We start from the raw sequence: 26,676 nt of genomic DNA on the forward strand, positions 1-26,676 counted from the left end.
ACTTATCACAACTTATCTTAAATCAGTTATAATTGATAATCAGACTTCACATCAATTTATGCAAGAGAACACGGCAAAGTTCTATTAAAATAATGGTGTCAAGCTAATTTTCCGTGGTTTTCATCGTAAGAAACAATAAAATAAAGCCCAAACTAGCAGACCGACAACAGTCATAATCTCTGCCTCCAAATGTAGAGTGTTTGCAGGTACTCTGTCACCGCGTACGCTTTCACCGAAGGGGACGTCCATGTAATCGTCCCCCTCATTCGGCCAGTAGTCAATGGAACCATAATCGTGGTCTCCACTGGCCTAAAATGCATATGTGAAACAATGGCTTTCAACATCACAACAGAAAAACAACTGAAAGTGAAATTAAAAACAGTTTTTGCTTGCTAAATTCAAAACAGTTTTTGCTTAGCCAGCAAAAATTGTCCTAATTTTCACTAGTGCATCCGACGACCTTTCTTGGGTGTAGCGCTTGACAAGAAGGATATTGATTGGGCTATACACTCATTAGTGGGGACTGCATGTTAATAAGTGTTACCAGTAGTGCTGCTCTCATTAGGTTTGTTTAATCCTGCGCAATTACTCCAGATTCAAAAAAAAATAAATTTAGGTGACCTCACAATCGAAGTGCTAAAAAAATTGAGCATCTTAAGTGAACAATGTTGTGGCAGGAGTACTAGTTTGTTCAGCAGAACTACAACGGGGGACACTGTGAATTAGTTTAGAGAATTCATAAAATGTTCTCTTATATGGGGACACTTAGGGGGACATATACTGCAAATTCGCCGTAAAAGTCCCTACCGTGTCCTTACAGAGGCAGGCACAAGTGCTTTCACTATCTTAAAATATATTTTCTCCCTTGTGGAGGTTTCTGTCAGCCTTCTGACTTTTTTTAAACCGAGGGTATATTTCGTTGGTTGGGTAAGTCGTGATGAACTGTGGGACGTGCTGCAAACATCGTCTCATGAAAATACCAGAGTTTGAGTTAACTGATTAGAGTAGGACATCTCCTTATAAGGATAACCAAATTGATAATCTACAAAAATATGGTTAACTATTAATGTGTCTTTATAATATGAATGATTGGAAACGACAAAAAAATCAGAATAAAAAGCAAACTTACTGTAAAACTGTTTTATAACTGGCTTCTTCTTTTAAGGAATCGGTATGCTGAACTCATTGACGATATCATCAAACGAGAAGTTACTAAATCAGATTTGATAACTAGTTGTTTGCAAAAAGATGCGTAAAACAGTTGAGATGCATCCACAACAATACTATATGTAAAATTGCGCTAAATGAAAACACTTCTGTTTTTTTTTCTGAGTCAAAAACATCCTTATATGGAAAATCGAGGTATTATAATTTGAAAACAAGAGAGTTGGCAATAAAGCATTAATTCTCGACGTGATTAATTATTAACAGGATCCAGTGAGTTTTTATAGAAAAGGTCCAGAGACATTTTGTTTACGAGGAAAAAAATAAGTGAAACAAAAAATGTACGGTTAACCAGTTATTTGAATACATAATACGAACAATTGGAACACGATAAATATAATAGTTAGGAATAATAGAAAATGCAACCTTACGTCAAGTTGGTTTTGTAACTTGTTTCGTTTCTTGTTTTATTGATTCAGGATGCTTATTTATTGACGTCATTTACAGCCGAGAAGATAGCCAATCAGAATAAAGATACTTAGCTGATGTTCATCCATAGCTACACCCAACTTTTTTGAAGACTCCACGTAAAGAGAACACCAATGAAAGCCAGAATTCTCCTTTATATAGAAAATCATGGTAAAATGAATTGAAAACAATTTTGTTGGCAACAAAGCATTATTTGTTAAAACGAATAACTGTCATAAACATCCAGTGTAATTTGTTTTAATGATGGCCGGGAAAATTGATTGAGAGGAAATGTTTGAAAGAACTTGGAACAAAAAATGCACGTTATCTAGTCATCTGAAACTATAATACGAACGATTGGAGCATCATAATCTGAACAGTAAGGAAAAATAAAAATGCAATCTTACGGCAGGCCACCAGGCATTAACCATTAAACGGAATATTTGATAACAAAATCCAGGTTAATTTTTTTAAAAATGCCAGACTATTTTTGGTTAATAGGAAGTAAAACTAATGGAAATAAAAATAAATGGTTAACAATATATATGCATTTGTATTTCAAATGGTTGAAATCTAATAAAGAATAAAGTCAGGAACAAGAAAAATGCAATCTTACTGCAAGTCTGTTTTACAAATTGTTTGTTCATGTACATCCACAGCTACACTCAGCCTGTGTAAAGACTCCACGTAAGCAGTACACCTATGTTTGAAGTACTTTCGAGAATAGATACAAAAGTCAATACCAATTATGTTCTGCTTTTGCTCTTTAGTATGAAATATGTTATTTGGAACTGTGTTTTTACTGTCGATGACTTTACTGAAAAATTGTGTACCAAATCATTCTGCTTGATGAACCGCTGTATGTTTTTGATGAATTCAGTTTTTTGTAGAGGTACGTATTGTCCTAGACTTACTAGAGCAAGGTAGGCAGGGTGATTGATGTAAGAACAAGTTGAAGCTGCATCAATCGTAAATTCTACGTCTAAAATTGCAAGTACCAAATTGTTTCTCCTATCAAAGTTTCCACTGTCTACTTTCCAGGTCTGTTATGGATATAAAAGTACGATTGTTTTTAAGCTAACCGAGAATGCGCATTTTTCGAGACCGTAATATCTGATATATTTTGGCAACCAATTATGATCAAGACTAACACCACGGAAATCAATTGACGAGACCTAGTTGTTCTGGTTTTGGTTACACTAGTTCAAAGGACAAGATCCCTTATCTACACGATTCATTTGTTTTCATTAAAAAAGATAATATTTCGTATGCTTGCAGCCTCGCTAAATACTACTTTTTAACTTAGTTTCGTATATTGTTCAAGGGCTCAACCCTCTATCTGAGAATTATTCTCGATTGATATTCTAACCCTCTATTTTTTAGTAATACTTTTATACAAATTTGGTTTGTTTCTCTAGATACGGACTCATTTAGACAGCTCACCAAAGAGGGGGACTGAGGGGGAACGGTGACAGAGGGGTAATTGCAGATTTCACTTTCATGTTGTTCATCGGCTCCATCGTGGTTTCGGGCGCAAATTGCACAATTTTTCCGAGCAGTTTGGTCCACTTCAGCTCTACAGTCATTGTTTGTACAAAACGTTGTGCATTTGCTTGACTTGTCATTTCCCGTCAGAATCTTTTTCTGAAAATCGTTCAACAAATCTCCGTTGAGAGATTTTACACCTCTCTCAGAGTCAAGTGAGTGTCTTCTAACATTTTCAATATCCAAAATGAAGTCTATGTCTTGAGCAGTGCATCTGCTGAGGAACTTTTCTGGTAAAGAAACGTGCGTAGCATTTGAAAAAATTACGCTTTTAAGATCCGAACCTCCTTGCAAAAACACCGTAGGGACAATTTCAGGTCTTTTTGAGTAAACATTGACAATTGTCACATTTCTGAGACTTGTGCACAAGTCAAACGGGGCGATGTCTGACATTTCGCCAGCCAACACTATTAACTCACAACTGTTGCAAAGTTCGCCCCAAGTATTTGGATTTGCGTACTCTATCATTGACGACGTCATTAGGTTGGAAACAAGAAGTTTCCTTGTTGTGAGGGCGTTCTCATGAAACGACTTGAGAGGGTTTCTGTGCATTTCTAGTGTTTCCAAATCAACTGATGGTTTCTTTTGATCATCAAACGCTAGTTTTGGATTGTTTTCTAAGATAAGGTGGCTCATTGTTTTTCCCTCAATGCCCCAAATTTCCTCAATGTTCGTGTCTTTGATCAGTAGTTTAATTGAACGAGTTGCTGTTTTGGATAGAAGCTGCTTCATGTCAACGATACCATTGTCAACATTTGATATTTTGAGAAATCCTTCTGCATCCGATGGACATTGGGTCAACTCGGCAACATTGTTATTAATAGAGCATTGGCAACTTCCACAAGTTTTGATTGACCTATCCTTTCTAGAATTAGTAGCAAAATTCAATTCATCGGTCGCTTCATTCAAATCATCTCTGTTCGCTGGCTGTGGAGTCTGTTTTGTGGCCTTATGCTTCTGCTGTAGCAGCTCAATCAATGGGGAAACTGTAGTCTGAAACCAAAAAGAGTGAGCAATAGAATTTTTTTCAATTTGAACAACAGCCTGATAGTTTTAATCAATCAGGCCATAAAAGCGGCATATAGATACACCAATTATTGGTTAAACTCGAATAAGCAAAACTCAATTGAGCATATAGCTCCTTCGCACTAAAGAATAATGCGTAGTGTTCCAAGAAAACGGAGATCATGAAACAATAAGCTTCAGTAAAATTACTTTACATATATATTTTTTAACTTTTGTCCGTTTTCACTTGTATATATTGACATATAAAATTAAGAAGGTTGTCAAGAAGGGTAATAGCAAAAAGATAACAAGCCGAAAAAAATACGATTTCTTTTACATATATTATTTTATCATCAAAACCACTCACTCGCTTTTGTTGGCTCTCATGCTGCTTCTCAACAGTTTTGATTTCATGTCGACTCTCGTCTTCAATATCAGTACTTGACGCAGGGGTCTTTTTCGCCTTCTTCTTTTTGGATGCCTGTTTCTTGATGGGATAGCTATCGATTGGCGTAAATCCGAGTGTCTCAGATGGGCTCCAGTATGAAGTCGGCCCTGGAAATTTTAAATTTTGACTTGACCAGTCTTAGATTTATGATCCTTAATAACGGCGAAAGTCTTCAAAAATTGTCTTGAGATCCTACCAGGACTTCCGTGATACCCTTGAAGGACTAAGGGAATGCTGTCTAAAAATCCAGCATTTTTCTGGTCATGGGCTTAAAAACCCCCACCCGTGCAGCCATAGTCTTAGCTGCTCTTTGCTGCTCCGGCGAGGCTGTAGAATTTTCCTTGTTAATAAGCAACAAAATTTTGATAAAGAGTTGTGAAATGCTGTGTTGCACTGTAGAAAAAAGTGAAACATGATAGGAATAGAGTGCGAAAAATGACGAAAATTTTTGGCCCACTCTTCATGGCGATGCAATATAATATATACGTATCTCTTATGTGGTGTTCAGTATGATTACTAAGACGTGTGCTGAGGTAGGGTTACCTTGAGAGGTTACTCTACCTCTGTCTTATGGTGTCTCAAGAATACAGTCAAATCTTAAAGCTTACCTGACTAACTAAAGTTCTAGATCTCTAGTCTGTTACTCTTCTATCTGAGCTTCAGTAGACAGTGCACCGTCCGAAATGCTAAAGTCTAACGTATATCTCAATACTAAAACAAGAGCGGAGTAGAGAGAGAGAAATATACTTTATTATTATATCAGGTATGACTGGTACCGACTAAAGGGGTAGCGTGTTGTGTTACCAACGGGTAAACAGTTAAACATTTAAAGGAAAGGTATTCCGTAATTTTAACCAATCAGGGTTGAGTATTTTAGTGTATATTTATTAACATAAGTAAAGTCTCTAAATCCTTTTGTTGGAAGTCAACACTGACTCCATCTTTCCGGGTTTTAGAGTTTTTTGAAAGGCTTCTGTACTATGAGTCAATTTCTCTTTATTCTCTCTGAAGGGTTTTTTCTTTCTTTTTTGAATGTGTTGCTTGGTGATCGGTTTCATCAAAGAGTAGAGTCCCAGACATAGGTTGCCCACAGAGCAAGGAATGAACATCAACAACCACAAAATTATCTATTCCAGTACCACATCCAGTGGGTGAAGATCCCTTTGGGTAGCTCCAGTGTCGATGTGTTGTGGCGCTCCTGATGTCCTGTAACTTACCTGACTTACCTGGTTATTATTGTTAGTTGTTAAAGAGTTTAATAAGTGATCTGTGTTAATACGTATAATACGTAGTATCCCTTCCGGTTGGAAGAGTTTTTCGAAATTGCAATCATGTAATTCGGCGAAGAAATCGGGGGTAGTGAGTTTATTTGTTAACCAAAGTTTCTATTTAAAATCATGGAAATTGTTAGTAACATTTGACTTTTTTGGTCATTTTATATTATGTTACTGAAGATGAACATGTATTATTACTCTTGATGTCTCCCGAAATCAGGAGCCACTCTGTTGCTACCAGTTCCCACGAAATGTTTTTTCATACTTCTACTGGTGTGGGGTAACTATTGTTCAATGTTAGTTTTTGCGTTTGTCGTATCTGTAAATTGTTTTCGAAGGTTACAGATCTCGCTTACTTTTTTATAATGGATATACGCAAAAACGTCCCATTTGCTGATTCCCATCAGTGGTTATTTCATCATTGTGTAAAAGGTTCGCTGGATACGATACAGTCTTCCAAATAATGCCTTTTTTCCTTTTGAAGGAAAAGGATTTAGAGGATTTGTTACAAACATAGATTTTAGTTGTTACTAGTGTATTACATGTGATTGCATAGTATGTCTTAGAGTATCATTTTGAAATGTAAAAATTTCGAATTGTGAACAGTCTTAATATTTTTTCTGTTTTACCATTTGTTGTATTTGTCTGGAAAGTATTGGTAACTATTGTTAAATACATTTGATACCATATGTTATGTTCTGTATTGGAAGATTCTACATGTAATGCATGATAAATCGAGTAATTATTTTAACAGGGTTGTCATGTTATGACTCATGTTGTTAGTTCGTTAGCATACAATCTATGTTATAATTGTGCATGTTTGTGAGTACACATTACTATAGTGTTTTATTATACACTGTGTTACTCATTCCGCTTACTACTAATACCTATTTTTGTTTTCTTTTTATTTACAAAATTGCATATATCTAACTGTGGAAAACTTTGCATATATACAAGTATACAAGTAACTAAGAATAGGGGGTGAAAGATAAAAAAAATAAAACATTTTCTATTGTGTTTTTTAGATTTTATTACACATTAAGTGTCATACTATTACAAATGGGGCTCAATCACATTTAAGGATTGTTTGCAAAACGGGTTTTGTTACTAGCATTTATAAAAAATTTATTGCACGTGAAATATGCAGAGGAACATCTATAGTTAGATGTATAACAATAAATATTGATTACAATGTTACAATGATATTGTTCTGATTATTACGAAACTTGTTACTACATTGAAGCTTGTTACAAAATATTCTTTGTTAGAGTTTCTATGTCTGTTTAGGGTGATTTGTTCGATCCCTATATTGTTGATATTCCTTGATGAAGTGATCATCCTTTGAAAGAAAATATGCCACGAGATCAGTTATTTCATCTAGTGACACTTCTGTTATTGATGCTTTTACCGAGTTTCGTATTTCTTTCTCGATATCTGAAGTCTTGCGTTCATTGTTAAAGTGTATTCTGTTCAGGACAGCTCTGTTTGTTACGCTGCCTTCCAAATGGTAAGTGTGATATTCCTCACACGGTTCTAAGGCTTCTATGAGTACAATCAGCGGTCGTTCGGGCGCTTCCTTAGGTTGGAAGATATAGTAACTCTTTACAGGGTCGAAATTACGTAGTGTTCCAATTGTGTATTCCCATTTTAGTCTGTATCCGTAATTAAGAAAATAGGGTGAAGTTAGTTGATCGTTTATGTGTATATAACTTTTTGTAATATTCTTGTTCTTATCGCGTAAAAACTTATAATATATTAAGTTGTGAACTAGCTCCGTTTCATGTACTCTATAATTATTGTTCTGAACATCCTTTGGTGTCGGATGTAGGAAATTGAAGCTAAGTTGAAAAATCTGGTGGTCAAAAACGCTGTATGCGGAAACGTCTTGTGATGCCTTTGCTACGAGGTTATCAAATGTACATGTTATAGGTATTCTAAATTCATAGCCGTAGTCGTATAAAAAACGTTCTGTGAGACTGTAAAACTGTTTTAAAATTGGGTATGCTGTTTGATGGTATTTATCGCGTCCCATTTTTTTGGTACTACGTTTCACTGTATTCTTGTTCTCAGAAGGTAATGGTGGAAAAAATTCAGAGACACGATCTTTTAGGTTGTGTAACGGCGCCATTACAAAGTTATAGTCCCGTGAATCGAATGGCATCTCAAACCAATTACGATAGCTTAACAATGGGTTATAGTTGCTGTTATGTGGGTTATTCAATGTTCGGGGATCTTTGTCCTGAAACCATATGGTTTCCATTACTGTTGCTGTAGGGGATTGTTCGTTAGTAGATTGGTGGAAAAATGATTTCCTGCTGTTGCTTCGGGGCAATACGGCGTACGGGAAGCGTAGATTGTTCGGTCTTATATATGATGGATATCTATGTGATATACGTTGTTGAACGTGATATTGCGGTAATTCGTTTTCGTTATCGTTAGGTGGAGGTGGTCGTACTGGTGGTGGATAGTTAGGTAGAGGTGGTGAGTGGTATACTGTATTTGGCGTGTTATCTTTTCGTGGTCTGTTATTCTGGTAACTATGTATGTTAGAGCTTGTTCCTTGTTCTGTTACCTTAGTGTTTGTTCTATTATAAAAGGAATCTTGATTACGTTTGTTTTCTGTTTGTTTTTTTCCTAGTAACTTGTTCTTTTATAACCTGTGCGATCTCTTTGGGTGCTGGTTGGTTCAACGCTGTTTGTGTGTGTTGATCCTAATTGGCACATTTCACTTCGACTCTCATAGTTGTTATCCGGTCGTGTGGTTTGTCGAAACGATCGTCTGTTTGCGTGCTGCAATCAGAGGCATTATCTCGTTTTGTTCCTGGACTTGAACGTCCTGATCTGGAACTGAGTTCTCCTTCCTCAACGTCGTAGCTGAGGGGCGAATCTGCTCGGTATGGAGTCTCGGGCTCATAGTCCATTTTGTGTGCCATATCGTTTCTTGTTTGCTGAAAGGTAATTCAATTTGTTGCATATTCTTAACTTTGTATTAGTTACAATTGATTGTTACAGGTGTATACATGAAACGTTGTTCATTCAGTTTGTTACAAACACACTTGTTATCAGTGGTATCTTTTTATTGTCTGTTATGCAGTTATTATTATTCATTTGTCAGTGTTATGATTTACGAATACAATGTTTATTCCTATTCGTACAAAGATATGTTTCTGTGGTGAATTGGTTAGTACCATTGTGTTACTTATATATATATATATATATATATATATATATATATATATATATATATAATATTGCAAGTACATGGTTTACATGTAATTTTACATATATCTGTCGAATATACCAAGTGTGTTAAGTATAAATGTAGGAAAATACAGAAAATATGGGTAGTGGGTGGATAGTATTTAGCTTTGGATAAGTAAGAGAATGTCTAGTAATAAAAAATGTCTTTGAAATAATATAAAACATGTTAGTTGTTCGTGGCTGAGTACAGATTTATACTTCATATGTATCTGCCGAATGAGTGTCAAAATATGTGACTTCATTTGTATGTGGTTGGTCATCATTTTTCTTAATGTCTAAACTATGGCTGCGGTTATGCATTTTATTAGCTGCCAGTTTTAACTGATTGAAATCTATAGGTGGGGGTTTTGTATTTCTATTAGTTTTACTGATGGTATGAGGTTTTGTTGGTATGTTGATGTAGATGATGGTTGCGGGATTTCGTATGGTGTTGTTTTACTAATACCTAAAGGAGGTTCATATGAACTTCCCTGAAATGTTGATGGTTGTTGTTGTATGTTAGGCGCGCTGGGGATGGGTGTGATATGTGGTGTAGGAAGTGATTTTGTTTGAGGTGTATTAAAAGATACATTATTTCCTAAACATTGATATGCAGGTGGTGGAGTGTTGAGTTGTGGTGGTTGTATGGGTAGTTTGTTTTCAGTTATTGTTTCTAATGGTTCAATTTTTAATGGTTCTGGTTTGTATTTTCGTTCTGGCAATGGTGGTTTTTGTTTCATTGGTGGTGAATCTTTTGTCCGTAACTGTAATTCCTTATCTGTTCTGCGAATAGTTGTATTATAGTGTTTATAATTAGTGTCAATATTAACTTGTGATGGCTTATCGTTGTCATTGTGATCTGTTATATGTGTTATATCTGAAGAGTGTCGGCGAAAAATGTTCTTCCGTGGTTTATTATGTTTGGTATATGATGTATTTGATGATGATGTTTGATTTGTTCTCAATGGTGTTGTACTTGTACTTGTGGATTGTGGTGATGTTGCTGACCAAAGTGAACTATTAGGTGACTGTAATGGTTGTACTCGGAAGTGTTCTTGAACAAAATTGAAGTCTTGTCTTTGTGAAAGTGTTGGTGGTAAGAAAGGATTTGCTCGTAGTTTGGATGGTGTTGGTGTATGATCTGTATTAACACTTGAGTGTTCACTTGGTGAACCGAGACTAAAATTGTGCAATGTAGGTGTTCCTGTTCCACTTGGTTGTTCGGAGTGTCCTGTGAGTCTTGTGTAGGAAATGATTATGACGATCGACGTCGTGCTCTTAAAAGTTCTCTTCTTTCCGGTCGTTCCCGTCGTACAGTATACGGGTTTTCGTTATCTGGATTTAGTGTATCATTTATTTCTGGTGAAGTTGGAATATTTGTTAAGTCTGTGACTTCGTTATGGTGTGGTCTTTCTGGGTGAATGTTACTTTGATTATTACTTGATGACGCAATTTTTGCGGGCTATTTGTTATGCTCCTGAGACAGGTCCGTGGGGTGGGATGTTAATGAATGGTGGTTGTAAAATAATGAGTGGTGTTTCTTGTCCTGGTGGATGTGTTTGTGCTCCTAGGTTTGATATCCAAACTTCGTTTTAGTCTAGTCTGAGATTTAATTGATATATTATGACGTTTCCGTATAATTGAGAGTTTTCTGGAAATCCTATTTGTAGGTAGAATTTTTGTGAATGTAGGGTGTAGTAGATGGATTCTTCAATATCAGGAATATGATCAGTTTTTATGGATACAGAAAGTATTCTATTAGATTTAAACACATTCGTATGAAAAAGTAAATTATAATTGCGATTTTAATAAATTTAAAAATTTCGAGTTCTATAATATCTATATTAGATTTACATATGTGGAATATATCAGAGTGTATTTCATGCAAGAGGTGTTTTTATTGCACTGGTGGGCTCGCATAGACAACTCTACGGTTTCGGACGATTTCAGTTATAGCTACTATAGCTAGATACGTTGAAAATACTACGATACACGGTACTAGAAAGATGGTTAAGAAAAATATTACTTCAGATAATAGTAAATAGGTTGCTATTAATGCTTCTGTGAAATCAGTTTTTGAAACTATTTTATTTGTTTTATGTGTTCGTGTATGTTGGTGTGATTGTTAGTGTAAATTGGATACAATGCTTCACTGAAAAGTGACAGTTATTTACTGTTGTAACGGACACTTAACGGTGTTGCATTATCAAATTTTGTGAAAGCTTGAGTGATACGTGATATATGACTATGACAATGAGTGGTATCATTACAGTTGTTACTTTTTTGTTCAGTCGTCAATAAGGTGTATAGCTTCCTTTTATAAGACTACGAGAAAAACTGTGTGTAACTCGTTTAAGTTGACACACTCTCTAGTGTTAATTTGTTGTTTTAGTACTTCAAATTCTGTGATTGTTTCAGTACACAGTGCTGTGTTTTTGAGTAAATCAAAATGTTTTTCTCCCCAAAAAAGTTTTATCTCTTGTCCAGTTTTTGTTATTTCTTCTATGATAAAGAGATAGTTTTGAGTTGATACTTTGCAGTTTGTTAGTTGAACGCTATCGTCAACAAAATGTATATGACTGCCAGGTGGGTAGTCAAGTTCAAGAAAATCGTCTATTTGGACTGATGTTCTTATCACTAGTTGGTTCTTACTAAAGGAATTCACAAATTCTGAAACTGACAACGTAGGTGGTGTTTCATTATGATGGTGACTATAATGATGTATAAGTCTTTCTGAAATGAAATGAAGGTAATTCAGTTTTACCTGGTTTGTCGAGTTGTTTTCGGTAGAAAGTTGGTAAAGATGTGAGAGAAATTTTTAAAAACAGTTGATACAAAATTATTCTGAATGATTTCAGGAATTACTGAGAATTAGATTTTGGAAGAAACGGTTGAATTTTTATTCGGGTTGAGAATGAGGCAAGAAATTGTTTATGAATTGTTGACTTTGTCAAGAATTGTCTCTACAATTGAGAGTCGACGATGAAATTTTGTTGAGTTGGAATTATGAACTTTAAGATGCTGTGTTGAATTAGAAACAGAGTTTTAGTTAGTTTTAACTTTTGTTATCAGCTTAGCTAAAAATGAGAAAATTTTTCTGATTTGAGAGAGGTTGTGATTTGTACAAGACAAAATCGGAGTTGTGATTTTTACTGAAATATTTGGGGCTCTCTACAATGTTGGTGACATTTACATATCATCCGTTTTTCTTTCTTGGTTCTTGAAGTTGCCAATTTTTCTAATTTTCTGGTCGTAATTAGTATTTTGGATTCTTATCCTTTGATGTATAAGTGTCTTTCTTGGGTGTTCCTCTTGTAATTGATATGTTTGAAAGTAATTGGTATTTTTGATTGGTTACTGACGTTATCTTTTTGCTGATAGGTAAGATACCAAGTAGGAAGTTACTAATACCAATTATGTAAGTTATCTTAAAGGTAGTAATTTGTTTCAAGTAAGTTTTTTATCGATGGTGTTCAATGATGGTGTTCAATGAAGATGGTGGCTCCATCTGCTCGCTTTTGTAAATCCTTTGAAAGTTTAGTGCTAATTGGCTACAAGTTCGTTAATTGTTTTAGGTGGTGCAGATACGTTATAAATGGTGCAAATGGTGCAAATTGTGCAAATTGTTAATTAGTCTTTCTGTTTGCAGCGTAAGAATGCGTTGATGGTTGATGTTGTGTTGAAATGTCTACTTCAACACATAATTGATCTGTGGTAGATCTATTTTGTTAATCACCATCTAGTAATTGTGGAAAATGGTAATTGGGTTGACATTTGTAGTTTGTTACTAATTACGTCTGCCTGGGAGCCGTGTGTCCCGGTACTTTGTTCTTCAAGTCTTTTCATCTTACTAATGAAGATGGTTATTTTAATCCTTTTTTCTCTTGTAATGATGTGTTCGTTTATTAATGAGGTATGTTGTTACTAATGAGGACTATGACGTCCGTCTTTTTAACGTTCGTTTTTGCTGATGACGTAGGTTTGGGCTATGACGTATAATTTGTTTAAAATGTCACTGTGAAATGTCTAGTTTGCCGAAGGTCGTTTGACCGATGAATAATGAAATTTGAACTAAATTTTATTTGTATATATTTCAGGTAATGAGTCATTTCACTCTGGATTCTTACTGTCTGGATTGATACATGTAAGTTACAACAAATGTATTGTTACAACGAATGGATTATCACGTACTTGGTCGTTACTTGTAATAGTTACTGTTCTTACTGGATTGTTACACTGTTTTTACTGGATTGTTACACTGTCTTACTGGATTGTTACACATAGTTATATCATTATCTGGTTGGTATTTGGCATCTGTGTTAAAGAATTCTAGTAGGCTAACAATGTTGCCAACAGTGTTTGTTAGTTCTGGCAAAGAAGTGTTGTTGTCTTTGACCTGTATTATTATTTGTACTTATTCATTATTATACGTGTTTAAAAAGAGGAAGGTATTCCAGTTTGTAAAGAGGAAGTTATTTTTCGCCACGTATATGTTTGTTTGAGATGAAAGGGGGAAGATGTTCTTTTCAGCGTATGTTTATGTTGAACTCATTATTTTTTATTTCATATTCGTTTTAGTGTTTTCCTGTTTTGTAATAGTAATAATTGTGCGTTACCTGTTTTATGTTATTATTAGTGTTCCCTTTTTTATTTTATCTATTGTTTTGTAATAAGTTGTTTATTATTAATGTTGACATCTACAAAATGTCTATTCCATTCCGTGAATCCTCAATCGTAGAGGATATTGTTATTTGAAATTAATTTGTTATTTGAATTTTGTTGTTTGATTTATTTGTTTATTGTTTTTTACTTCAATTGATTTCAAAATTGTCTATTCCAGTTCCAAGCCTGTGAACATCAAAATACCATTTGTTATTTGTTTTATTGCGTTTTGCTATTTTGTTTACAAGAATTTACCGTGTATAATCTGTATAGTTTGGTTCAGGGGCTAGTATCATAACCAGTTTGTGTTAGAATAGTTGTTTGTTACTTGATTTATATTGTTTTAGTTGTTATTTGATTTATGTGGTGACGGCTAGTGCTGGAGATGGATGTGTCCTGAGGTGGATGGAAAGTGATGAGTGACAGTGAGGAAAGATTGTGAATTGAGGTGTTCAAGAAGATGGTGATTATGAAGGGAGAAGATGTTGATGATGGAGAAAGTATTCACCGTTTTGTTAGAATTATTTATATATCGTATGTTAGCATTGAAGGTGTTAATACGTGTATATTTTGGTAATTTGAAAAGTTATAAATTTGAAAAGTTATAATAGATTTGGTGTGAGATTTGGTGTCTACTATAGCTAGATACGTTGAAAATACTACGATACACGGTACTAGAAAGATGGTTAAGAAAAATATTACTTCAGATAATAGTAAATAGGTTGCTATTAATGCTTCTGTGAAATCAGTTTTTGAAACTATTTTATTTGTTTTATGTGTTCGTTTATGTTGGTGTGATTGTTAGTGTAAATTGGATACAATGCTTCACTGAAAAGTGACAGTTATTTACTGTTGTAACGGACACTTAACGGTGTTGCATTATCAAATTTTGTGAAAGCTTGAGTGATACGTGATATATGACTATGACAATGAGTGGTATCATTACAGTTGTTACTTTTTTGTTCAGTCGTCAATAAGGTGTATAGCTTCCTTTTATAAGACTACGAGAAAAACTGTGTGTAACTCGTTTAAGTTGACACACTCTCTAGTGTTAATTTGTTGTTTTAGTACTTCAAATTCTGTGATTGTTTCAGTACACAGTGCTGTGTTTTTGAGTAAATCAAAATGTTTTTCTCCCCAAAAGAGTTTTATCTCTTGTCCAGTTTTTGTTATTTCTTCTATGATAAAGAGATAGTTTTGAGTTGATACTTTGCAGTTTGTTAGTTGAACGCTATCGTCAACAAAATGTATATGACTGCCAGGTGGGTAGTCAAGTTCAAGAAAATCGTCTATTTGGACTGATGTTCTTATCACTAGTTGGTTCTTACTAAAGGAATTCACAAATTCTGAAACTGACAACGTAGGTGGTGTTTCATTATGATGGTGACTATAATGATGTATAAGTCTTTCTGAAATGAAATGAAGGTAATTCAGTTTTACCTGGTTTGTCGAGTTGTTTTCGGTAGAAAGTTGGTAAAGATGTGAGAGAAATTTTTAAAAACAGTTGATACAAAATTATTCTGAATGATTTCAGGAATTACTGAGAATTAGATTTTGGAAGAAACGGTTGAATTTTTATTCGGGTTGAGAATGAGGCAAGAAATTGTTTATGAATTGTTGACTTTGTCAAGAATTGTCTCTACAATTGAGAGTCGACGATGAAATTTTGTTGAGTTGGAATTATGAACTTTAAGATGCTGTGTTGAATTAGAAACAGAGTTTTAGTTAGTTTTAACTTTTGTTATCAGCTTAGCTAAAAATGAGAAAATTTTTCTGATTTGAGAGAGGTTGTGATTTGTACAAGACAAAATCGGAGTTGTGATTTTTACTGAAATATTTGGGGCTCTCTACAATGTTGGTGACATTTACATATCATCCGTTTTTCTTTCTTGGTTCTTGAAGTTGCCAATTTTTCTAATTTTCTGGTCGTAATTAGTATTTTGGATTCTTATCCTTTGATGTATAAGTGTCTTTCTTGGGTGTTCCTCTTGTAATTGATATGTTTGAAAGTAATTGGTATTTTTGATTGGTTACTGACGTTATCTTTTTGCTGATAGGTAAGATACCAAGTAGGAAGTTACTAATACCAATTATGTAAGTTATCTTAAAGGTAGTAATTTGTTTCAAGTAAGTTTTTTATCGATGGTGTTCAATGATGGTGTTCAATGAAGATGGTGGCTCCATCTGCTCGCTTTTGTAAATCCTTTGAAAGTTTAGTGCTAATTGGCTACAAGTTCGTTAATTGTTTTAGGTGGTGCAGATACGTTATAAATGGTGCAAATGGTGCAAATTGTGCAAACTGTTAATTAGTCTTTCTGTTTGCAGCGTAAGAATGCGTTGATGGTTGATGTTGTGTTGAAATGTCTACTTCAACACATAATTGATCTGTGGTAGATCTATTTTGTTAATCACCATCTAGTAATTGTGGAAAATGGTAATTGGGTTGACATTTGTAGTTTGTTACTAATTACGTCTGCCTGGGAGCCGTGTGTCCCGGTACTTTGTTCTTCAAGTCTTTTCATCTTACTAATGAAGATGGTTATTTTAATCCTTTTTTCTCTTGTAATGATGTGTTCGTTTATTAATGAGGTATGTTATTACTAATGAGGACTATGACGTCCGTTTTTTTAACGTTCGTTTTTGCTGATGACGTAGGTTTGGGCTATGACGTATAATTTGTTTAAAATGTCACTGTGAAATGTCTAGTTTGCCGAAGGTCGTTTGACCGATGAATAATGAAATTTGAACTAAATTTTATTTGTATATATTTCAGGTAATGAGTCATTTCACTCTGGATTCTTACTGTCTGGATTGATACATGTAAGTTACAACAAATGTATTGTTACAACGAATGGATTATCACGTACTTGGTCGTTACTTGTAATAGTTACTGTTCTTACTGGATTGTTACACTGTTTTTACTGGATTGTTACACTGTCTTACTGGATTGTTACACATAGTTATATCATTATCTGGTTGGTATTTGGCATCTGTGTTAAAGAATTCTAGTAGGCTAACAATGTTGCCAACAGTGTTTGTTAGTTCTGGCAAAGAAGTGTTGTTGTCTTTGACCTGTATTATTATTTGTACTTATTCATTATTATACGTGTTTAAAAAGAGGAAGGTATTCCAGTTTGTAAAGAGGAAGTTATTTTTCGCCACGTATATGTTTGTTTGAGATGAAAGGGGGAAGATGTTCTTTTCAGCGTATGTTTATGTTGAACTCATTATTTTTTATTTCATATTCGTTTTAGTGTTTTCCTGTTTTGTAATAGTAATAATTGTGCGTTACCTGTTTTATGTTATTATTAGTGTTCCCTTTTTTATTTTATCTATTGTTTTGTAATAAGTTGTTTATTATTAATGTTGACATCTACAAAATGTCTATTCCATTCCGTGAATCCTCAATCGTAGAGGATATTGTTATTTGAAATTAATTTGTTATTTGAATTTTGTTGTTTGATTTATTTGTTTATTGTTTTTTACTTCAATTGATTTCAAAATTGTCTATTCCAGTTCCAAGCCTGTGAACATCAAAATACCATTTGTTATTTGTTTTATTGCGTTTTGCTATTTTGTTTACAAGAATTTACCGTGTATAATCTGTATAGTTTGGTTCAGGGGCTAGTATCATAACCAGTTTGTGTTAGAATAGTTGTTTGTTACTTGATTTATATTGTTTTAGTTGTTATTTGATTTATGTGGTGACGGCTAGTGCTGGAGATGGATGTGTCCTGAGGTGGATGGAAGGTGATGAGTGACAGTGAGGAAAGATTGTGAATTGAGGTGTTCAAGAAGATGGTGATTATGAAGGGAGAAGATGTTGATGATGGAGAAAGTATTCACCGTTTTGTTAGAATTATTTATATATCGTATGTTAGCATTGAAGGTGTTAATACGTGTATGTTTTGGTAATTTGAAAAGTTATAAATTTGAAAAGTTATAATAGATTTGGTGTGATTGATCCGGTGAACAAGTGATATTCCAAGGTTTGTTATAATGTATGTTTTAAAGGTTAGGGATTGAGTTAGGTGTATTTGTTATTAACACTTTCTAGATTGATTGATGTGTTTTGTACTTTTTGTGTGTCATCATTATTATTATTGTTTTAATATAGATGTTCTTTTGAATAGCCTGTTTTCGGGGATATACACACACAGGTTCGGGTTAGGGAAGTGTGTTAAAGTAGAAATACTGAATGTATACTGGGTCTATTTAGGTACATGTTGGTCTACTACAGAGCTGGAAAATACATAGCGTCTTTTATCAAAATAGTACTCCGTAGTGTCAAAATAGTACTCCGTATTAAAATAGGTAAACATAAATACGAGTCATAAATAGTATAGAATGTATATAGTTTGTAAATATATATATATATATATATATATATATATATATATTTATATATTACTATTGACATATAACATAATGTAGATATAGTAGCTTTGAAGGTTAGCTGTTTAATAACAATTGTTAATATGAACATCATAGTTTTATTTAATGAATTATATACTTATTAGTATTATATAATTACTTGTTACTAATATTATTAATATTATTTTACGTGTTTGCTATTGTAATGTGACCTTCTTTTTTTTAAGGTTATATTGATGTGTATGTTTTGTATCCGGGTTGTGGATATCTTTTTGTATGTAAGTTGATGTGTTTGGTTAATTCAGTGTTGGTATTTCTTTTGTTAAAAGATAATTTTGTAGTTCTAATTTGATGTGTTTTTCTTTTGGATAATATGGTACAATGTGATTTCTGTGTATTGTTATTTGTTCTTTATTGTTGTCTTTCAAGATGTATGTTGTTTCGGTTGGTTTATCAAAAATCAAATATGGTCCTGTTTTCAGGGGTAATAGTTTTTTCGATACTCCTTCAATTTGTTGTTAGTTAGTGACTAAGACAAAAAGTATTTCTCTCGAGGGGTTTTGCTGTTCGAAATCGAGTGTTCATTTCGAGTGAAATCGAGTTTTGTTATAGTGTTTTTCTTTGTCTAGGAACCATTATGCGAATGTTCCTTTTTGTAATTTTGCGATTTTAGGATGGCTGAAATGGTTTTCTAAGTGTGTATGTGTAGGTTGTGTGTTAAATGCACTTTTATCCAATGGGTTGCCGTTGCTTTCGTTGGTTTTCTGGGTTTCTGTCTGAAAACAACTTCATAAGGTGACATGCCTAGTCGTGTTTGATATTGTGTGCTGTCCGCGTATGGGAAGAATTTTGCTTTTCGTGACCAATTATTGTACTTTTCATTTAGTAATAATCGAATGAATTGTCCAATTATTCCATTTGTTCCTTCCACTAATCCGTTTGTCCACGGTGCATATGTTGTACTTGGTTTAAATTTTATTTCGAAGTAATTACATAAATGTGTTTATTCTGTATTGATGTATTCAGATCCGTTGTCTGATCGGATTTCTTCGGGTAGTCCGAATTTCATGAACCAATGCTCAAATAATGCTGTAAATGCATAGTGTGCATTGTTTTTTGGTGCAAAAATTATGGTAACATAATGTGAAAAGGCGTCAACAATGACAAAGATGTAGTTTTTTCCATCTGATGTAGGGTAAATTGGTCCTTTTGTATCTATCATTATCATTTCGTTAAAGTAAGTTTTTGTTGGTGCTAGTTGTTCTTGTTTACTTTTCAATTTCGCGTTAGCAAACACTTTGTTTGCTTGACATTGTAGACAATCTGCAATCAGTATTATTATCCAGGTTGTAAGGTTTGGAAAATAGTATTTTTCCATTTTGTTTTGTTTTGTTTTTTCGAGTCCTGTGTGACCTACTAGGTCTATGCAATGGTTTTCGTAAAATGTGCATAGTAATAATGTTTGTGGTAGACAGATTCTTTGTATTGACTTTTTATGAACATTTATCACAATTTTGATTATTTCAGAATTTTCGTCAATGATGATTGATTTGTATTTTCTGAAGTATGCGAATAGTCCTTTATTTTCACGTATGTCCATTGTTACTGAATGTGGTTTACTGTTATGTTTTTTCCACATGTTCACTTTGTGAAGTACAGGGTCTAATATTTGAGTTTCTTTGATTAGTTTTTCTGTTACTTTTGTTTTTTCGTCAGAGAAAATGTCTGATATTTTTGCACTTTCATAGTTTTGTTTTTGTTGCATTGTTATGTTATTTATCAATCTAAGATAATCATCGTCATGATGAATTGTCTATGGTCCTTTTTGATTTGTCTCAATGATGAAGTCATCTGTTTCTATGGTTGAAGATTGTCAATTTTTTATTTCGGGTTTGTATTTTGGTATCAAAAATGTTTTTGTTTCTTTGTGATACTTTTCGTATAATATTGGGGGATATTCGTTTTTATCAATTATAATTTCGAAATAGTTGTTGTGAATGTTAGGTAATATGGGGTATTGTGTTCGATCTGTATTTTCGTCGTTTGTAGTATTACATATACTATATTTGCATTCTAGGTTATTTGCGAATGGTGTCTTCGCAAAGAAGAACTTTATGTTTTCTGGTATTTCAACTGTTAATTCGCGTGTTTTAGTAAAATTTTCTTCGTCTATTTGTTCGTTCTGCTGAGAGGGCCAGGAAGGGCTAAATTTTTTCCTTCTGTCCAAATGATGTGTAAGTTTGGAGATTTCTTTAATATTAGTTGAAATCTATAAACTCTATGGTTTGTTTTGTTTTTTTGAGTAAATAGATAGATAATCGGTTTATGGTCTCTAAATAATACTATTTGGTGATTTATTCCTGTTAGGAGGAATTCGTACTCTGTTAGTGCGAAATTGATCGCAGAGCATTCTCTGATTAATGTAGATAGTCGCATTTCTATAGGTGTGAACAATCTAGAATTTGCTGATACTAATTTCATTTTCTTTTCAGTTGGCTGTTGTTGTAGCAATGCTGCTCCAATGCCTGCATTCGATGCATCTGTTATTATGTAAAATGGTTTGGTAGTGTTTGGCATCGTTAGTTCTAACTTGTGTATTATTGTTTTTTTCATCTGTTCAAAAATTTTTTGACGTTCTTGTGTCCATATAAAATCAGTTTCTTTGTGTAAAAGATTGTAGAATGGTTGTAATATTGGCTGCATGCCATATACGTATTTTGCAAGAAAGTTGATTGTTCCTAAGTATCTTTGTTATGCCTTCATACTTTTTGGGGGTTCGAGTTTTTGAAAACCGTCAATCCTTGATGTCAGTGGTTTCACTTTTTTATCTTCAATGATATGTCCAAGGAATTTGACTTTTTTCAACATAAAGTATGTTTTATCAGGCGCTGCTTTGAGGTTCTCTTTTATGAGTACTTTATGATATTCAATGAGGGTTTCGTACATGTGTTCGTATGAGTTTGTTTGAATGAATATATCGTCAACGTATGTAATTACTGTTCATTTACGGGTTAATGGATAAAGAAAGTGTGTTGGTATTGATGCAAATGCTGCGGGTTCAATTGATATTCCGTAAAACAAACGTTTAAAGCAATATTGTTCATTGCCAATTGTAAAACGAGTGTATCTCATTAATTTTTCGTCTAGTGGTATTTGGTTGTATGCGCTATTTAGATCAGCTGTTGTGAATTTTGTTCCATTTATGCGTGTAGGTGCCTCACTGGTCGCACCAGATAAGACGTGTGCTGAGGTAGGTTTACCTTGAGAGGTTACTCTACCTCTGCCTTATGGTGTCTCAAGAATATAGTCAAATCTTAAGGCTTACCTGACTAACTAAAGTTCTAGATCTCTAGTCTGTTACTCTTCTATCTGAGCTTCAGTAGACAGTGCACCGGCCGAAATGCTAAAGTCTAAGGTATATCTCAATACTAAAACAAGAGCGGAGTAGAGAGAGAGAGAGAAATACTTTATTATTATATCAGGTATGACTGGTACCGACTAAAGGTGTAGCGTGTTGTGTTACCAACGGGTAAACAGTTAAACATCTAAAGGAAAGGTATTTCCATAATTTTAACCAATCAGGGTTGAGTATTTTAGTTTATATTTATTAACATATGTAAAGTCTCTAAATCCTTTTGTTGGAAGTCAACACTGACTCCATTACTGAATCGCGAACGTTCCGAGATTCTTAGGCTAATATTTGACGAGAATGAAGGATATTATTTGTTTTGAGAGCAGGTAATAACCAAAAAAGAATTCCTATCAATTATATTCGGAAGTTATTTAGAACGCTCCTTATGATTTTCGTAGCATATTATTGCATAAATTGTAAATATGAATGCAAAAATGTGCATTTCTGGCACTCAGTCTCATCAAGCTTGTTAACACTAGATCTGGTTAACTTGATCAACAAAAAACGCATGAGTCTACGAAAAAACAGTTCTGCTCAAAATTTGCCTCTTCAATTAATTCCGTTTTCAATGTCTTAATTTTAGTTTGAAAAAAAAGCGCCTAGATCAATTCCTTTAAATAACTCCATTTTTTGAGAATTACGAAACAGTCAGCTATCAAAAGCTGGCTGTTTCTGGCTCGCCTACAGTGGGTCACGGTAAAACCCCTTTGATTGAGGAGAAAAAATACTAAAAAACTTGGGAAATTTTAATCTGATTCGATGGCCACAAACTCAGAAATTTCCGTTCAGTTAGGACCCATATTTAAAGTATATCTTGGCTCAAGAGTTACGTATTGGTTTTTGAAATTTTAGGAAGCATAGGAAACTCATATAAAAATCTTTTTTAAAAACATAATATAAGAAGGCCTGAGGATCTGAAAAATTTTAATTCAAATAAACATCCAACAGTCGAATAAAAAAAACTAAAATTCAGTGTCGTCTTCTAACTCAACTCTTTTTGTGCATTGAGAAAACGATTAAGAAACGACGTAAGAAACGACAAAAAACACCAAAAATCTCGATTTCATTTAAAGAACTATGTAACAAACGGCAAAACGTATAAAAAACTATCATTCCTAACAAGTAAAAAACGAGGACGAAAACAAATAAAAGAACGAAAACGAAGAAAACTACGAAAAAACTATGAAAACAACTATTTCTTACTAATGGTTGTCGTTTATCCGTCGTTGTCTTCATTACGGGTTTTGAAGTTCTTTTTTAACGTAAACTGATTAGTGACAAGTAACCAAAAAAGTCGATGAAAGAAGGTGAAATTGAACTTATGAAAATGAACCGTTCTTATTGAACAGGTTATGGCTTTTGCGGCTTCGATACCGTTTTCTATCAAAACTTACTTGATATCTTTCAATTTTTTTGCATTTAGGTGTCGTTCTCTTTGTAGATGTTTTCTATAATCCCGACAATCGCAAGTCTCCATTGCTTCCTATTCAGTACCAATGAACCTCTTCAAAGATTTCAGTCACTGGCTAACTGTTTTCTTGGCTTTGAATAACTTTGCTTTAAAAAGATCAATTCTTTTTAAACATTGCAACATTTTAATCTATTTTCTGTCAATTTGTAGCTTAGTCTCATTAGAGAAAGGTTGTTTTCCTGGTAACAAATTATTCCAAGGTAAATTGAAATTTGAATTAGCCATTTTGTGTTTGAAAAAGGATTTTTTGGCGTTGATTCTACTGGCTTTTACATCAGTTGTTTTTAAAATTTTGGATTGGTTCCCTATGTTTGAGATTCAATTTAAGTCTCTTCGCACAATATTGCAAGGAAGATAAGTCCAACCGGCGTTCAAAAAAGCATGTTTGTTTAAAGATCAGTTGATAGCTTTCGATTTTATTGATTTTTCACTGATTTTTAGCAAAATTTTCAATGTTTTTAGTACTGTTTTGTTTTTTTAATAGTCATAAGACATAAGCTGGATAACGGAAGGTCTCTAGGGATTGCTTTGGACTTATAACTGAACATCTTTAATAATTTAGTTTATTGTTGAATTGATTTTGATTTTTTTTAAAAAAATAAAATCTTTCAATTTTGCCCTTTTTAGTTTTCTTTGCCCACTTCCTACCTAGTCTCTTTTATAATGAAGTTGATTTGGTAAGTTTAGGTTTTGTGTGATACGAATTTAACTTTGTTACGTGTTTTTTTTAAAGCGTTGAGCTTTAGTCGTAATTCAAGTTTAATGTTTATTTTTTTGTTATGTGAAATTAGAATATGTGAAATTATTTTTTTGTTATGTGAAATTAGAATGTTACAATAGGAGCCACTATAAAATCAGAACCAAGTGAAGCGATTAATTTATGGCTCAAAATCATTTGTTTGAAAATTTTAATAAAAATTTGTTTGGCTAAGATATTCAAAAAAAAAATTATGTGTCAATAAAACAACGCCAGCAACCGCCGAAACTGCAGGTGGTAAAGGCCGAGATCTATTGCTCAAAATGTCAGCTAAAAGCTAAAATAACAGATTTTTGATGACTTGCAATTGTCAGACTTTTTTCAGATTTCTTCTCTTTTATTTTTTTTCTCTCCTTATACAACTTTGTCTATGCTAGTTTTATGCTTTCCATTCGTTTATGAACTTTGTCAATATATTTTCCAATCGGCAAAACTTTCAATAAAATTTAAAAAATGCTCAATTTATAATAATTTTTGCTCCTTTTCTAATAGGAAACTTTAAATTAAATTTAAATTAATTTCTCAAGGCAATTTTAAAACGGGTGTTCTGCTAATTTTGACCGACGGAAAGATATGAAACGAAGAGGCGCTGTAAAAGTGTCCCTCAGCAGACCCGTGGACTTATCGTTTGTAGTACAATTGATTAACCGATCGGAAACGTGTATCTACACCAATAACGACCCCGAAAATGACCGCAAGGGAGCCAGAAGGAGAATCAAAATCGTGCAAACGAACTCCGTACCTGAATACCATCTTGTTATATAGCCTCTTCAGTCCTCGGTTATTCTTTCCAAATAACTTTTGCAAGTTATAGTTTGTGGCCATTAATAGGCATGGGCATAAGTGCTTCTGTACTGAGCTTAAGTTTGATCATCTTGCCCTATGCTCATTGGCTCTAAGAACCACTTTCAATCTTAATTCATAACGGTTTGAATACTTTTTACCACAAAAAACTGGGACATGCCTTATGCTCGTTCGTTAATAACTGTTTTATTGGCGACTGATCCAAAATTTGATGGTCTCCGACATTCTTATTTTGATCTCAGGAAGTCCTACAATGTAGGGTTTTTTAATAACAGAAATATGTCATTTTTGCCAGCGTTGTTTTCATGCAAAATTCTATGTTCTGTTGCTCTGCCATCATTCATTTGTACCAAATTTAACTTAGGAAGAAAACGGCTGACCCGGAAAAAAAGACAAGCCAACATCAGTACTGAGCACATCTGATTGCAAGTTTTACAACAGAACTAAATTAGAGAATCTTTTACCCTTAAAGCAATTCTTACACATGTTTTGTATACTCTTAGCAGTCAAAATGCAATTCTTAGCCTTCAAGTGCACGCCTCTATGCATAGCTTGGCCCAGACGGGAAATTAGATAGCCCAGTTGTGGATAGCCCATTTTCTTCGAAAATCAAACCTTGTACATGTAAACGCTGGTAATGCGACAGAATTTAGAGACCTGTATACAAACACCACTGACAAGGTAATGGGCAGATTGTTTCTACTAATAATGACATAGAGACGCAAAGCAGTATCGTTGACACAATACCTATGAGGGAACCAACTAGTTTGAGTGGCTACCCAGTTTTACGTTCAGACCAAAATGACCACTAACGAGACCATCTGATACTGAAATGACTTTGCATCACACTGAGACCAAAATGCCGTCGTCTGAATAGACAATCGCGAAATAAAATGGCCTTTACGGACTTCTGTGCGCTAAATAAGGTTTTTACGCTCAAAGTTCGCTCGAAACCACTGCTAAGCAGACCTGTTCTGAATAAAAAATCAGATTTTCATTCAACTTTGTCGCTAATCGTTTCACGACTTCAACATTTCCCCAGATGGAACTTAATGTCAAATTTGCAATTAGCTGTAAACTAAATTGCAATTTTTGCAAATTATTGAATTTTTTTCTCAATGTTTGCAAATGGTTTGAGGTTCTATTTTTAAATATGTTTCTGTAATATAAATTTTGCTACAACTATCTTTTAAGATTTGCAAATTTTCAACTTGAATTAGGCAACGTGAGAACCATGACTAGAAAATAACCGACGTTGCCAATTCAAGCAGAGCTCAACTGCCAAGAACTCGGCTAACAATTTAGCCAATTGGTCTCATTTTTGTGCAAAACTTTACAAATGTGTCCTTGCGAAGTCAAAATTTGCAATTAAATTTGTCGAGCAAAAATTTGCAGATCGTTGCAATTTTGTCATTAATTTTAGATTAGGTCCGTGGTTTAAATACTTGAATACTAACGCGGGCACTGGACCTCGGAATCGAAGCTGCCTTTGATGGCCTTGACAACTTCACTCGATGTTGCAGCTTCTTCCTCACCATATTGAGAACTTGGTTTACTCACATCATTTTTCCTCAATTCTTCTCCACCCTTTTCATTTTCCTCAGACTTTTTGTGCATTTCAGGTTTCCCTTTGGAAAGCTCTCCGTCAGTATTTTCGACAGCTATGAACGATGCAAATGCTCCAAGCAGCAGTAGATTCATGATTCGAAACATATTCAACAGACAATGATCAAGACAATTTTTTACCAAGAGTCAAAGACAGAAGTGAGTACGAATTTCAACACTAATCTTCCTTGAAAGTCAAGTTTAGGAACGCGCGAAACGATTCTTCAAAGTTAGAATACAAACCATTGAACATAGCAATATCGGCTTGGGTGACTCATTAGTGCAAAAGCAGCATTCTAAAGCAATGTGACTTTTCGGTTGCTATGAATCATTGATCAAGAAAGATAGATATAGATCTATTTTGAAGTTATCTGCAGCATCTGGCAGAATACTTGCTCACATTGTAACAATTTATATTTAGGCAGCATATCAACTTCTCTTTATTAA

At 33.9% G+C, this 26,676-nt stretch overlaps 1 protein-coding gene across 1 annotated transcript; it reads right to left on the bottom strand.

The window, feature by feature from the left end:
• On the bottom strand, nucleotides 1-26,418 carry LOC142350664 (uncharacterized). The gene is made up of 4 exons (XM_075402584.1): nucleotides 26,082-26,418; nucleotides 4,550-4,737; nucleotides 3,076-4,170; nucleotides 1-309 (listed from the first exon to the last, which is right to left on the bottom strand). Exons 1-4 carry the CDS (start codon nucleotides 26,335-26,337, stop codon nucleotides 121-123), a joined length of 1,728 nt encoding a protein of 575 aa, XP_075258699.1. The 5' UTR covers nucleotides 26,338-26,418; the 3' UTR covers nucleotides 1-120.
• Nucleotides 26,419-26,676: the final 258 nt, after the last annotated feature.

The sequence above is a fragment of the Convolutriloba macropyga genome, chromosome 12, assembly GCF_964194025.1.
Source record: "Convolutriloba macropyga chromosome 12, txConMacr16.3, whole genome shotgun sequence".
Classification (NCBI taxonomy): Eukaryota; Metazoa; Xenacoelomorpha; order Acoela; family Convolutidae; genus Convolutriloba; species Convolutriloba macropyga.